This window comes from Papio anubis, chromosome 1, assembly GCF_008728515.1.
Source record: "Papio anubis isolate 15944 chromosome 1, Panubis1.0, whole genome shotgun sequence".
Lineage (NCBI taxonomy): Eukaryota > Metazoa > Chordata > Mammalia > Primates > Cercopithecidae > Papio > Papio anubis.
The window spans coordinates 101,473,073-101,490,062 of NC_044976.1; the positions used below are offsets into that span (position 1 = coordinate 101,473,073).

The 16,990-nt window shown below is 33.7% G+C and overlaps 1 protein-coding gene across 2 annotated transcripts in view; it reads right to left on the reverse strand.

Annotated features, from left to right (window-relative positions):
• The window catches only part of COL11A1 (collagen type XI alpha 1 chain), a 218,411-nt gene that overhangs the window by 54,906 nt on the left and 146,515 nt on the right, over positions 1-16,990 (reverse strand). For both annotated transcript variants that reach the window (XM_031651327.1, XM_031651330.1), the window contains 3 exons: positions 7,262-7,369; positions 1,539-1,646; positions 255-308 (listed from right to left, as the gene is read on the reverse strand). In XM_031651327.1, coding sequence (XP_031507187.1) covers positions 255-308; positions 1,539-1,646; positions 7,262-7,369 — 270 coding nt within the window. The remainder of the gene's footprint in view (positions 1-254; positions 309-1,538; positions 1,647-7,261; positions 7,370-16,990) is intronic.

A 16,990-nucleotide genomic window follows, 5' to 3' on the forward strand; every position in this document is an offset into this window, starting at 1 on the left:
ATTATGTTACTCTTTCATTAGTTATAGCAGAGTTATAAATAATGGCCTACAATCATCATACTTTACTTAATCACAGAAATAGAAAACATCACAAATATATAAAATTATAGAATTGTGTAACTGCAGAGGTAATGTAGTATTGGTATTATAAGTTTTGGCTAGGAAAGTAAGTAGTATGATATAAAAATATCAATGGTAAATAGGAAAAGGTGTTAAATAAATAATGTTCTCTCAATAAAAAGTAGGAAACTCACATTTTCTCCTTTGTCACCCTTGCTGCCTTTTTGTCCCGGTTCACCAATTTCACCCTGAAATTGAAAGATTTGATTTACAGTGTATCTCTAACATGCTATTTCATTGTCTTAATTATCATCAGTTAAGTTTTGCCTTTAATATAATGACATGCTAGTGTGTACTGTCACTGTTTAAAATGGAAAATCTTGGGTTCCCTCTGCTTCTACCTTTCTAGTGTTGACTAATGTTAACAGACAAGTCAATTTAACTTCAAAGAATACTACAACTGAATTTATAACTTAAAAATTCAATGTGTCTCAAATATTACCTGTATAAACTGATAATGGAAGTACACTGATTTATAAAATCTATAATTACACATTAATCAAAAATTACTTTACTAGCCAGGTGCTAGGTCTCATGCCTGTAATCCCAGGGTTTTGGGAGGTTGAGGTGAAAGATTTGGCCGAGGAGTTTGAGACCAGCCTGGGAAGCAGAGTGAGACCCTGTCCAAAAATAAATGTTTTAAAAAAGTTAGCTGCACATGGTGAAGCATGCTTATAGTCTCAGCTACTTGGGAAGCTGAGGTGGAAGGATCACTTGAGCCCAGGAGTTGGAGGCTGCAGTAAGCCCTGTTGCGCCACTGCACTTCAGCCTGGGCGACAAAGCAAGACTCCGTCTCTCAAAAAAGTAAAAAATAAAAATAAAAACAAAATAACAGCAAAACTACTTCTGCTAATTTTCCAAATGCTAAAATGATGCACATTATCAGAGTGCCGGTTTACAAATTTTTAAATAATATTTTAAAATAATATAATAATATATTCAATCGAAACATTTAACACACAGCCATACATTTGGAATTAGGAGCTTAGAGTCTGTACTCACATGTTGGTACATGATAACAGGATTATCAAGTAAATACATAGCTCATTCTTCAGTCTTATTGTGCAATATGCAAGACATGAGGGCTAATCATATACATGTAATTAATGTTTTTATTTTATATTCATTTCAGAAAGATATTCTTAAAAATAAATAAATTTTGGCATCTACTATTTTTTCTCACTACCACTGTTCTTTTAATTGATTTTTCTGTTTATATATCACATACTCTTTTATGGAACAGATACTAATTCTGAACCTCTTAAATAAAACTTTTGAGCATATGAAAATGTGTGTGAAACTTTGAAAAAGGTAACCATCCACCTGGAGCCTAATCATAAAGATTAGAATTATCTAGAATTCTTGACAAAAATTAAGCTTTTTCACAGGATCTACTAACATGGATAACGAATACCAACCTTGTCTCCGTCTTCCCCAGGAGAGCCGGCAGGACCAGCTGGCCCTGGGAGACCAACAGGACCTTGAACTCCATCTCTCCCTGCAGGCCCTTGGGGACCTTTTTCTCCCTGTATTGAATATCCAAAGATCATTAGTTTTACAGTTTTGAAGTACAGCTACAGGAGTAATAATCTAGCTTCTATATTTGACAAGGATATTGTTTAATGTTTTTTAGAAGAACGTTTTAAAGAATAAATGATACATGATTCCTACCTTTATTTGTGACTAAGAATACTATTCTTTTAAAATCACTTATAAATCTTAGGCTATGATCCACAAAAATAATTAGGACCCAACTTAGAATTTTTCTTTCAAACATGCAATTATTACATATTGACAAATGAGATTCCTTACGTTTGTAAAACTTTGTTGAGCCTCTACTCCCCTTCCTTTGTGCCACTGACATAGCTGTGCAATGGGTATTAGGCTTTAGAAATCAAAAAATGCACTTGCTCATATGTCCAACTTTGCCATATGCTTTACATGTTTCATATGTAACTTTCTTACTTTTAAGTGTTTGTTTTGGTTCTCCTGGTTTTTGAAAATGGCATTATTTTCATGTTTAAATTGACCTATATGGTGCAATCTTTTAAAAAGTGCCTTGATAATGAACTCAACTTCTGTTTCCAATAAAACACATTTCTATAGTTGAAAATAAATTATTTTCTAAAAGTCAAAATTTCATCAGTTTTGCACAAGACAATGTTCTTGATTGCATTCAGAGGTCCTTTCTGTCCTTCTGTTATATAAGCTGGGAATCTACAAGTCATTAGGATTTTGCCTTTTCACAACCCCACTTTCCCTCACTTCTCCTAACATCTCCTGTTCCTTTAAAATGACTTAGTTTTGTACATTTTATCTCCTAATTGTCTCTTGAATATATTCACTTTATCTCCACCACTGACACCTTATTCTAAAATACTGGTATCCTTGTTCTGAGCTACTGAAAAAAAACTCTTGTCTTTCCCCATATGTATTCTTACTTCCTTCCAATCTATTCATCACACTGCATCCAGAAAGCCAATCAGATCATGTTACCTACATTTTTAGGTAAATTTACTTGTTTACTTTTCCTCAGATAAAGACTTCACGGCTTAGTACAGCCTACCATGATCTAGTTCCTGCTACCTGCCCAAACACATCTAGCCTCCCCCAAGCCTTGCTCTCTGCATTCCAACCCTTCTAGACATTTTTCTCAGCCCCTTAAATCTGATGCCGTGTCCTTTCCTGTGACATTGCCTGAGCACATTTTGTTCCTCTGACCTGGAATGCGCCTATGAGAACTCTTTGCACAGTTAATTCCTTCTCATCTTTTACATCTCACCATCAATGCCTTGTCCCAGAAAAGGCCCCAATTCTAGCAGGTCTCTCTAGTATAATCAGACATACACCATTACACTCCCTTCATATCAGTAACCTGAGTTTGTCATTATATATGTATTTAGTGATTCTTTGCATATTATCAAATTGCCCTATCAGATAGTAAACTATGTGAGGGTAGGAACTGTGTCTGATTTTGCATTCTCTTGTATATCTCTGGCCTGTGGACCAGAGTAGTCACTTAAGGAACTGTTGCTACATTACTTAATTAATGACAACAAAAGTAACACTATCTATAAGGCAAAATTAAATTGTTAACTAATTTATTACTTGCCTGAGTTCCACATGTTCTTATTTTCTAAAAAGGTGCCATAATTATTATGTGAGGGATACCCCTGATGTCACTCTGGAGACCTTTTATCTTCTTCAAACAAATATGATATTTCAAATCTATCAGTACTCAAAGGATGTGCTGTGCTATTCACAGTAAACTTCACTATATTAAATACAATAGTTGATTCAGATAGCTCCCCTTAATTTGAATTTCCTTGCTAGCCTTAAACTCTAAAAGTCAATCCTTTTGTATAAGGTTTCCTGTAAATAAGGCAGATATATTCTCTTCTGCCTTCGTTATAGTACACATAATCTCTAGCCAGGAATCACCTGCCATTCATTTCTTCTGACCTGGTCTGTGTGGTGTTGGGAGAAATTCAACAGATCTATAGCACTCTAAATTTATAATAGCTATTTATAATAACTCTTCCTCCATTATGTATCTCTTGACCCGCAGTCTACACAACTACTGGAAACATTCATCTCCCCTTGTAGCCGGTCTTTATTTCACCACTTCTAACATTCCATTTACATTAATAACTAAATCTTCCCTTAAAAATTGATAGAATTAGCTAAACATCCCCATGTCCTTTGTTTGATTTGGCATGGTCTTATATTTAACCTATACTCCCACCCACAACTTTTATTACAATACACAAAATCCATCACTCCTTCCTCAACAGCTCATTTATGTATTTATTAGCAGTTTATTATTTCATCCTTTTTTATGGCACTCTGGTTCACACACTGATGGTAATGATAATACTACTACTAATAGTAATGATTATTCTGAACACTTATCACAATTATGAAAAATGATTGAGAACTGTGATTTTATCTAGTCCTCACAAAATACTGTGATTATCTTCTTTTCAGAGACGGCCATCTTCTTTTCAGAGATGAGAAAACAGAGGTTTTGATGTCAAATAACTTAACCGAAATCATGAACTAAATAAATGATAGGGCTAGCTCCCAACCCACTTCTGGTTGTCTTCAAGCAGGCAACTTGAGTCTACTCTCATTTCCTTAACTCCTTAACTTTTCCACCAACTATTTTCTTATTATTGATCAAGTAGATAAATATATACACCACACAATAATAATAATAATGAGGCAATGTATTCAATCTTACTAGTACTTCCACCTACTGTTCATTTTTCTATGGGTTCCATTGCCTTGCTTGAGGTGATTTACACTCCTATATAGCCCATTTTTTTTCTTTTTGAATCAATTTAGAATTAACCTAAAGCTATAAATGTCCAGCAGGTAAAATCCCAGACTCTTTATTTCTTTGTCTTTCAGATTTCTGTATTCTCGATCTTTTACAACATCCCACAAAAGGGAACTCGTTTATCTCTTGTTCTGTTTGATGGCATGCCTCTGGAGATACACACACACACACACACACACACACACACACACACGAAAGAAAGAAAAAAAAAAAACCTCGTGGACTATTTCTCTCTCTTATTAGATGCTTTGGAAACTGACACCCATTATAATTCTCCATTAAGACTGAGTCCAGACTTCTGCTCTCCCTCAACATTAAATCACATAGTAATCCAAAACTATGCCTTTAAACATCACTCTTATTTTAAATGACTCCCAGACTTACATTTCTGGCACTAATTATTTTCTCTGCAATTATACACAGACACACATGCTAGAAATTGTAAATAAGTATTTGGAGAATATTTTTCCTAAAATCTCAAGACCCACCTCCCAGAGTTCTAATGTAACTGATTAATATAGGGATGTTACTTAGGACATTTCTCCATTCCAGGAAGCAAGGTTGATAGGTAGGTGGACCAAGGGCTTGTCTGCCACAGGCCCCCTCTTGTCTTTTTTTTTTTTTTTTTTAATGCAAGTATAAACCTGCTGATAATTGCATAACATTTTGATAACACAAGCTACTCAGCAGAGGTAAGATCTAAAATTTGTTTGGAAAAAGGAAGAAGTAAAGGCTAGATATAACATTTTGCCAAACATTTTCATCAGTTTTTACTAAACCTCTGAATATATATCTATAACTCCTTTCACTGAACACTATTGTTACCACTTCATGCTACTGTTCCTAAGCAGACAGCTCCTTCAAAAGTATAATGCTAGCAATACAGTGCCTACCCCTTAGTTATTCTAAATAGCTAATTTTGGCTAATAGAAAATGGAATGAACATCCTGGAGTTGTTGTCCTTGGCTGGGATAACTGAAAGAGAATGGGTAAGTAAGGCATTCCCTTTTCCCTTCCCTAGTTATGATATCACTAATTACCAACAAAACTCAGGCATGAATCCTGGCTCTTACAAAGGCTAATGTCAATAATTTTTCATCTATCTCACCTAATTAATTTCTTATCAATTTCAATGCTTTTCCATATTCTGATCTTTATTTCAATAATTTATTTATTCTTCATAAAGCTAAGGTAATTATCCACTTTAAAACCTACCATTCAATATATTATCTTCACAGAAATATTGACTTATCTAATTAGTATATTCTCAATTTGTATAAAAAGCAATTTATGCCTATTTTCTCCATATGCATTATTTAGTGTATTATGCAAAATATGTGTTCCCTATATTTTTAAATTAACTTGTACTAAAGGACCTGAATCTATTTTCTATCTTCTCCCGGTACACAGTACACTATGAAATATATTTTCTCAGCATATTAAAAGTGCTTTTTCTGTCACCTAAAAGTTCTATCCACAGGTGGCATGGCCCATTCCAACACTCTAACTCTTTCTGAAAGGTAATGGATTACAGGAAACAATTTTTTTAAAAAATTTTTAAACTGCTACAGTTTTAATGTGTCACCAAAAAAACATCTTTTGGAAACTTAATTCCCTATGCAACAGTGCAGGGGAATGGGGCCTAATGATTAGGCCATGAGGGCAAAGTGAAATTAATTAATGCCGTTATTGCATTAGTGGGTTCATTACAACAAAGGGAATTTGTTTTCTTTTTACTCTCTCTCTCTCTCTCGCCCTCTCTTTGTCCTTCTACGATGGGATGATGTGTCAAGAAGTTCGTTACCAGATGTGATCCCACTAGCTTGGACTTTCCATCCACCAGAACCATGAGCCAATATATTTTTGTTCATTATAAATTACCCAGTCTGTAGTGTTCTGTTAAAACTGCACAAAATGGTCTCAAACAGAAACACTGGAATAATATCACAGAATAATCAGAGAAAATGCATAGATAACAAAAGCAAATCAAATTGATAAAACTGAAGTCTTAGTGATAGAGGAGTATTTTTGAATATAAGCTTAAGCTTAATTTTATATCTCAACACTTACCAGTATATAAAAATATTAAACTTATATTTTTGTGTATCAGAGCCAGTACTTTTTATCTACATTTACTGAAAGAGTTTGCATTTTAATCTTGTAGAAAGAGAGAATTATTTTTTAAAAATACAATCACATCAAAACCAGGAACAAAAATAGAGAAGAAATCTTAACAAAGAAACCTAAATCTAATAAGTGGAATAGAGTCCATAGTCATGTAAATATAAAATGTTAAAATCCAATAAATATTAGATGAAATAATTGGTCAGATGTTCCCCGTCTCATTCACTGGTGATCAGAGCTCAAATTACATGAGAAGGGCAGCTACTTTCTATGAGTTTCATATACAGACTATGGAAATGCTTGAAGTTGAATTTGTATTACAAGAGGTATAAAAAGTTCACACTTTTCTAATGTAAAGCAGCAAGGTATAGCTTTAATCAAAAACTCACAACTTTTTTTATTTTTTATTTTTTAAAGCAAAATGAGAAGCCTTTTACATTAATAATATCCAACTCCCTTACAGGTATTATGGTTTCATAAAGTGTGGGAAAACGTCATCTCATTTAATTGAATTTGAAATTTTCTCTATTATATATATACAAGCCAGTGTATTTATATGCCAGACACATATACAGAGAGAATACAGTGGTGTATGAAAAGCTAATATTATTGAATAAAAAGTAATAACGTGTACAGGGTAGCAGTGTAGTATATTTTCTTCTAGACATTACTTACAGGAGCACCTTTCTCTCCAGCTGGACCAGGAGGACCCTGAGGTCCCGGGCGCCCTGGTAAACCAATTGGGCCAGCTGTACCTGCTGACCCACGTTCTCCTGGTGAGCCCTAGTACACAAGAAAAGAAGTATTTTGTTATTAAAGAAAGCAATACTGGCTTAAGAATCGCTTATTTAACAATAGTTTCTTACAGTCTAATAAATTATGTTAAAGTAACATTTAGAGTTTAGATAATTTTAGGATCCCAAAGAGAAACAGTTGTATCCACCATTTGAGATACTAATTTCCAGGCCCAATATTAAGCATAGATGTTGGCGTTAGAAAATATTGATGAGATGAAAAAATACTTCAAAATTAGATGTATTTAATGTTTACTTAGTTATCTGTTTTTATTTAAGTGTTCATAATTGGGCACAATGCTTTATAAATAATAACTTCCTACACAAATTTCTCACTGTATTATAATGAAATGGCAGAATACAATCCCTAGACTAGTGTTTCTTGAAGTTATCTCTGGGCTTTACTTCAAATGTGCTGAAGCAAGATTTCAAAATAAAAAGAAAAAAAAATGAGTTCAGAAATTCTTTGCATTAGGATACACACATAATTTTTTACAAAATAACATTTGATAATCACGATCCCAAAGTTTGGACATTTTCTCATAGAATAAGCCCTTAAATTTAACTTAGAGTTCTATAAGAACATGGGATCTTATGAACACTGATGAGATAATTTGAATCTGATTAGGATTTTTTTTTAACTGAATTTCAAAAAAGATGTTATGTTTTTAACTAGTTTGCTTTTTAAAAAAACCCTCATATATATAGATTTTTGAAAATAACCACATGGATACTGCCTTTATAGTAGTTATCTGTACCTACAATTTAAGAAAACATTATTAAAACAAGAATAAAATAAATGCAGACATACGTACTAAGTACTGTAAAGCTCAAATATAATCTATTACTACTTCCAATTTTGGGTAGTAAAAGATAACAAAAAAATTGTCTTTGGATTCTCAGAGGGGTGATTAAATTACAATTTATCTTTTTATTTTATGATTCAACTATAAAATATTAGAAAATATAATTGCTAGTATTTTTTCTTAATAATTAACATACTTAGATAATAGCATCATCATTTCAAAATTCAGATGGAAAATTATTTATAAAAGTTGGAAAAGACATTACTTCATGTTTTCTACTATTATACTTACCATATTTTAGAAATCAGTTTATTATACAAATATGCATTATTTACCTTGTTCTAATTTGTATTTTTATTAACTAGGAAATTAATTACATGTGATAAAAATGATAATCATACAAACAACTTGTATTAACATAGTACTTTACAATTTACCAATCAGTTTAAGTTTCATCTTATCATTTTATTCTCACAACAATTCCAGGTAGTTGATAGAGCTATTGTAGCATCTGTTTTAAAAATGAGGAATCTCTGGCTCAGAGAAGTTAACCGTCCTTCCTGTAATCATATAACTAGTTAAGAGAACCCTGAGCTTGGACTCTACTCTGATTTCTTGACAAAGCCACCTTTGGTTCTTTCTAATGAGGACAGCAATGTTTGTAATTATTGGGTATCTTAAACTTAGGTGATATAGTTTGGAGAGACATTGCCAAAAATATAGTTAAAGAAATTGTGAAATTTGACCTTGATATAAACAAAAGTGGCATTTTTGAGCTGTAAGTAAGTAGATGTTCAAAAACGAATCTAGGGAATATTTTTATATGGCATAATAAACGAGTTGTATGTAAACTCTATTTTTACCAATGAAGTATTCCAAATACTAAAGAGGAGGCTATAGTTACAAGAGAAAATTGCAGTTAGTACTTTTTAGATAATAAACATATACTCTTTTGTCAATGTATTTTTTTTAATTTAATAATATTAAAATATTTTATGAATAAAATAGTCAACCACAAGTTGTATTACTGTTAACCAAGTAACAGACTCCTGGTGAATGATTCTAGAAGTCAGTGCAGAAGAAAAAATAATAAAATCCTCTTAGTGTTGTACATTCAAAATGAGCAACCCTAAGAGTAAAAAGAACACAAATATTTGCCTCCAATTCTTTGAGAGGGAGGTCAGGAAGGAAGAAAAAAGCACAGGAAGTGGATAAGGAGAAGAGCAAGAAGAACAAGGGCTATGAATTGAGAGGAATGCAAAGGTGTCTCTTGAATTACTAAAAATAGAGGAAAGAAAAAAAATCAGTAATAAAAGTTCTCCTTTTTTGGCAACAGAAACACATCAACAGAAGACAATACATGATGCAACTAGGGTTATTCTATTCAAGTTAAAATTAATACCACTAAAGATAAATCTCCACTAATCTGAAAAGCTGATTTATTGAGGATCAATGTACATACAAGGTGACTATATTACATTTTTGTTTAGTATTTCACTTCTAACCCTCACAAAATGATTGCTACCCATTAGTTTTATCAAACGTAGAATAAGCATTTGATTTAACTCCTGCAGTATTTCATTTGTAACTGGCTATTCAAAAAGAGGTGCAATTTTAATTTGTCAGGCCGTAAAAATTTTCTCTCTTTAATCCTATTTAAACTCTGACTGTTCAAAGACTACCCTAGGAAGATATCATACTAGGCTATGGTAAAGCTGATGGTTACTAGACTAGAATGAAAAACGGGATAATCAGCAAAAGTTGGAAATCCATTCTAAGAGAATTAACTAATCTCCAATTATTATGCCTACTAATTAACAATTATTGTGCTAAGTACTTTGCATACATAATATAATTTTATTGCTGTATGACTTGTATATTTTTAAGTTAAAGACCATAGACTCAAGGTCTCTGTGCCTTAATTCACTACCAAGTTTTTTCCTACAATACTTAGCAGTTTATAAATGGTGAGAACAAAATTTCCTTGACTCGTTGTACCCATAAAACTCATGGGTACAATGAATTGTGTTAAATTTTAATAAGTGGAAGAAATATAGCCATTTAAGAGCTACTTCTACCAGAACAAGCTCATATTGGTTGAATATTCTCTAAAACAAACAAAGAAAAAACTTAAAGGAATTGATGAAAATGCTTATCTCCTTTATCCAAATAGCCATTCTCCATCATTCATTTAGTTCATTTGACCTTTGCTACACAAGTCATTAGAATCTCTGCTCTTGGCCGGGCACTGTGTTTCATGCCTGTAATCTCGGCACTTTGGGAGGCCAAGGTGGGCAGATTGCTTGAGGCCAGGAGTTCGAGACCTGGACAACATGGTGAAACTCCTCTCTAATAAAAATACAAAAATTATTTGGTTGTAGGTCCATACACCTGTAGTTTCAGCTATTCAGGACAGGAGGGTCACCTGAGCCCAGGGAGGTCAAGGCTGCAGTGAGCTGTGATCATACTGCTGCACTCCAGTCTGGGTGACAGAGCAGGACTCTGTCTCAAAAGAAAAAAATAAAAAGAATCTCTGCTCTTTGTCACCACTGTTTATAAGTTCATTTGAAATTTTCAAAAACAAAGAACTGTTTTCACTTTTGGTAACTTTTCAACACATTTCACTGGAGACACCATAGTACTGTTTCACTAGGCTTCCCTCCTGATTTCAGAGTTCACCTATGCTGAACTCTGAAATAGTGTGGTTTAATGCATCTTTTTGACATATTTATCCTCAGTCATCCTAGAAAAATACTCAACTCACATACTTAGATTTTTCTTTACTTTATATTTTAGCATTTTACCTTGAACATTATTTTTTCCTAAAAATATTACATCTATCACTGCCCCTCTAACACAATATGTCCACTTTTACCTCTGAATATTTGGTCACGTCTTCTGACATGGAAAATCTCTGGTATTTTCCTATACTACTAAAATTCCAGCTTTTTGTTTTGTTTTGTTTTGACCCAGGTCAATAACCATCTGACATGGTTAGGCTTTGTGTCCCCACCCAAATCTCATCCTGCTTTGTAACCCCCATAATCCTCATAATCCCCATAATCAAGGGAGAAATTAGGTTATGACAATTGAATCATGGGGGCAGTTTCCCCCATGTTGTTCTCGTGACAATGAGTGAGTTCTCATGAGATCTGATGGTTTATAAGGGGCTCTTCCCCCTTTGCTCAGCACTTCTTCCTGCTTGTGAAGAAGGTGCCTTGCTTCCCCTTTGCCTTCCACCATGATTGTAAGTTTCACAAGGCTTCCCCAGCCACGCTGCACTGTAAGTCAATTAAACCCCTTTCCTTTATAAATTACCTAGTCTTGGGCAGTTCTTTATAGCAGTATGAAAATGGACTAATATACTATCTTACCAAAAAATTGTATTTTCCTGAGAATAAGAAGCATGAGATCCTTCAAAGTATTCCTTACACACTCTCTTACAGTACCTAGGAGCTCTACCATTTTTTTTTTGGAGTGAATTAATGCAGCCCTTGGCACTACATTCTGAGTAGTAAATATCTCCATGCTCTCTTAATTCATATTAACAAAGAATAACATGTTGATTGTATGCATTAAATAACTATAGTGCATTTGTGTTTTTACTATATATGCAAACACGTTGAACGTGTTAAAAATTTAGGCTTCAGGCCGGGCACGGTAGCTCACGCCTGTAATCCCAGCACTTTGGGAGACCGAAGTGGGCGGATCACGAGGTCAGGAGATCGAGACCATCCTGGCTAACATGGTGAAACCCCGTCTCTACTAAAAACACAAAAAATTAGCCGGGCACGGTAGTGGGCAGCTGCAGTACCAGCTACTCAGGAGGCTAAGGCAGGAGAGTAGTGTGGACTCGGTAGGCAGAACTTAAAAGTGAGCCCGTATCACGCCACTGCACTCTAGAGCCTGGGCAACAGAGAGAGACTCCATCTCAAAAACAAAAACAAAAACAAAAAAAAACAAAAAAAAAATTAGGCTTCAAATATACACATATGTAATCAAGAGAAAATTTTCAAATTTGCAGGAAAAAAGCAATTGAATGTATATCTTCCCCATAAGAAATGGTTTCAAAATGAAAAAAAAAATTACCTTAACTGGATGCATTATGATTGATATGTTATATGAAAATAAGCCATGACTTTTACTTATGAAAATAATGGTTATTAAATTTATACTTAAGTATGTTTATTAATTGAAATATTTTAATAATTATTTTAGTGTATCTCAAGAAGAGACAGAGTGCTGATTTGACTCTATGGCAATGTGTATAGTTTGTAGATACTGTATACTTTTTTTTTTTTTTTGAGATGGAGTCTCGCTCTGTCACCAAGCTGGAGTGCAGTGGCGCAATCTCAGCTCACTGCAACCTCCAACTCCCAGGTTCAAATGATTCTCCGGCCTCAGCCTCTCGAAGAGCTGGAATTACAGGTTCACGCCACCATGCCCAGCTAATTTTTGTATTTTTAGTAGAGATATAGTTTCACCATGTTTGCCAGGATGGTCTCGATCTCTTGACCTCGTGATCCGCCTGCCTCGGCCTCCCAAAGTGCTGAGATTACAGCCAACAACCACCGCACCCAGCCAGACACTGTATACTATTTTTTTATTACAAAGTTTAACTGTTGCAATTTCTCCCTTGGAGCATTCATAAGATTAAATTTCAAATTGCCATCTTGCTTGTGGAACCTGCATTAAAATTAGTGTTGAGAATATATTACTTCTCTGTAGTTAAAATATTGCTCATGATCTTGTCACAGCTCATAAACTTTGAAACAACAAATGAAAACAAGAGGAGACTTTTGGCATGTATATCCATGCCCTAAAGTACAACTGCAATTTCTTTTTCTATTAGTTATTTCAAACACTCTCTAAGCCTAGATGTTTGTAATAACAGCATGCTCTGCTATAATTTTATTTTATACATCTATAAATGAAAAGTGAAAATCTCTGATGGTATCTACCAATCAAGCAAATGACATAGCAAACTTGCAAATCTTATTCAAATATTCCCAGGTCAACTTTAAAAGAATAAACTTATGAATCCTTTAATCTCAACAGAATCACTGGAGAAGTTCTATTTTTTTAAACAAAAATTTAAACCCAATATGAAAAGAAGGTCCCATTTACACATTCAGCTAAAAACTCTATATTCATCACTAGTGAGAATCTATTCTCTTGTGACACTTGACTGTGAATATGAAATGCTTTATGGCAGGAAGAAGCCCTTGAGAAACTCACATTGTGTATACACTTTTTATTTGTTTCTATAAAGAGTAGGCATGTATAGTGAGACATTTTTGTATTGCTCTACAGCTGGCTAAAGAACAAGGGGCTTTATAATTGTCAGATAAATAAACTATTATATCTAAACTGAATGATTGTCTTTCAGCATAGGTAAAATAGATAATGATTAACTTCACAAAGGTAGAGGTTTTTTTCTTTTTTTCAATGATCCCCAGCAGTTTGAGTAGTTACTGGCACATAGTACACCATAAATAAATGTGTCAATTAAGTGTATGATCTTTCCCTTTCTAGCACTGGAACCACTAGCTTTCTGATCTTATGCAAACTCTCTATGGGTCACTTTTGTTGATATAGATGGAGAGAAATAGTTTGTTGTCAGGTTTTTGTGATGCTTATTATGATACATCTGAAGTTATTTGGACAATGCCTGTCATAATAGAGACAGAAAGTTTGTCATCAGGTTTTTATCATGTTTAATATGATATAGCTAAAGTTCTTTGAACAATGCCTGTCAAAAAGTATAAATGTTAATATATGTTAGAGAACTGTACATGAACAGTTACATATTTCAGAAATAGATGTAAAATCTCAAATAATTGTAGAAGTAAAATTTTACAGAGAAGTAAACTAAGATCCAGAAAATTATATGGCATATTTAATACTTTAATAAATTAATATCAAAACAATAGGTATAAAATACCCTGTTAAAAGAAGGGTAGGGCTTTTCCCACATAATATAGTATTGTTAATCCTAACTTTAACTATTTGTATACTTGTCTCTCTGCAAGAAGGATAGATATTTTACACATCAAAAGTGCCTAGATAGAACGCAAAGGAGGAACTAAAAATTATAGAAATAACATTTTCTTAGTATGTGATTTAAATGACAATAAAATCATGTTTCCCAAAGGCAATAATATCTGTTTAATTTCATGAATTATAATGACTATAATATCATAAGTATTCTGTTATTTCAGTATTAAATGTTAACAACTATGGAAAACATGCCATTTTTCTCTCGTTTTGAACTGAAAAGTGAACATTTACATGCTTTTAAAAAGGAAGAATTTACATTTCTCTACTTAGTTACCTTTCTTTACTTGTGTATTAGCTTTACCCCCTTCTGCAGCCCTTGCCCTAAATCCTACTGCACCTTCATCTAAACCTTACGATGATAATGAAACAAGAAGCAATAGCATTGGTCTATACTCCTGGAACAACGGAAATAGGAAGTAGTTCCCTAATCCTTCACACAGATGAGAACACCAAAATAAACATTTTATCAGTTATTTTCACTGGGTGTTTCATATTCCGAGGAGCATTTATAAAGTAAATGAAAGTGATAGACAAATCACCTCATCAGCATTCAGTTAAGAGGCAGCCCACTAGAGAGAAGAATAGAAGTATAAACACATAAAGCTCTTATGAACCAGAGCTATACAACTAGAAGGCAAAAGCATGTCTGCTTTGTCTTTTTAAGTTGACCTTCTGCCAGGCACCTTGGCTCACTCCTGTAATCCCAACACTTTGGGAGGCCGAGGTGGGTGATCACTTGAGGTCAGGAGTCTGAGACCAGCCTGGCCAACACGGTGAAACCCCTTCTTTATTAGAAATACAAAAGTTATCTGGGTTGGTGGCAGTTGCCTGCAATCTCAGCTACTCAGGAGGATGAGACAGGAGAATCACTTGAACCTAGGAGGCGGAGGTTGCAGTGAGTTGAGATTGCGCCACTGCACTCCAGCCTGAGCAACAAGAACAAAACTCTCTCTAAAAAATAAATAAATAAATAAAATAAAATAAAATAAAAAATACAAAAAAAAGAAGTTGACCTTCATGTCAAAACTTTCACTCTCTACATGATATACATTTTAGATTATGTGAACTAAAAATTTAGATGAACTATAAAGCATTATCAGAATTTAAAGCATAAACTCTGAATGATCAAAGTCAAATCAAATGCCTCAGATTTTGATCACTGGTCCCCATCACTATTACTACACTTATCTCATCCCTAGTTGGATGTAATCATCTTACACTAAGGTCTACCTGGGTCACAATGGAGAAAATGTGCTTTATCTAAAAATGTATAGAGTCTGACTTGGCATGTCAGTATATGCCATCCTTCTAAACCTTGGTTATTCCCTTGCTTGAAGAATAAGTAAAAACCAAGGAAAAGAAGGTTCTCAGAAATAGGATGAAGAGCAACAAAATAAGAGAAATAGGAATTATGATAGGAAGAGAATGAGAACTCTTAAAGAAGCAATGAGAAGAAGAAGAAATAATAAATAGAGAAGGAAAATAAAGTCAGAATCAATGGAGGGATGGTCAAATAAGAGTAGTCACAGAAAAAGAGCAAAGACTGCAACACCGCACAATTTTGAAATACTGGACGTATACCCTGTACCAGTTATTTGACTCCTCTCATATACTTTTTGCATATTAACTCCCACAGCTCCTGGGAATAAAATATACATGTGATTGTAAAGATAAAAGGCTTTTTACTAAACACACTACTATATTTGTTTTAATCTCATTTTTAGATAAATAACTGTTGTTAATGAGATTGTTCTCTACCGTGAAGAATATCTGGAGGAGAGATTATTTAAGGAAAATATCTTTTCCTTAAATATTATTTTTCTTGATTTTGTTTTATAAAAATATATGCAGTAGGTGAAAGCTGAGAATTTGTTGCATGATATATTTACATATATGTGTTTACATACATAGAAAACATTTACCCAGTTTACGTTCATCAAGCAGAAAAGTGCTGCACTGCCTTTCTCTCTTGATGTTCAGTCTCTTGCTACTTTCTGTCTTGCGTGTGCATCAAGACATCCACTTAGTGACTACATCCCTTGAGATCAGAAGACATGCCCTGGATTTGATTGGCATCTGTTACCAGTTCTTGGATACAACATCATTTATACAGCGAATAGTTTGTTTTCATAGACTTTAAAATCCCAACATCACAGCACCCTATTGGTATAATTTTGTCATAAGTGGTAGCACGACAGAACGTTCCTCAATATACAATAACTCCTAGGACCAAAACCTTTAGAGAACCCTAACCTTGAAATACTGGTTCATTACTAAGAGGATAAAAAGTGTTGAGCAGTTCAAGACTAAATTTTGCACACAGAAAGGCTGCTTTTCATAGATAAAACTGGTTTTTATTTACAACTTCCATTCAAACATAATTTCCTTAGGCAAAAAGCATTGTTCTCACCCTTGTGTTTTCTGTTCTTTTAATATATTTCATATTATTTACTATGTTATTTTATCTGCTCTTTATCTGTCCTCTTCAGTAAACCATAAGCTCTTTGCAGCAAGGTCCATTTTATGAATCAATATAACTTCAGTTTAATAGATTGTCTGATAGTTTCAGGTATTTATTTCTTTATGGTACTTTCACAGAAAAAGACTTATAGCAGCTTAAATAGTATGCATAAAGTATTAGACAATATAAATTTAAAAACAGGAAAACAGGTAAGCAAATAACTTTTTATTGAAGTAAAATGGAGCCAGCAATATTAGTAAACTAAAGATGCATACCAAGACCA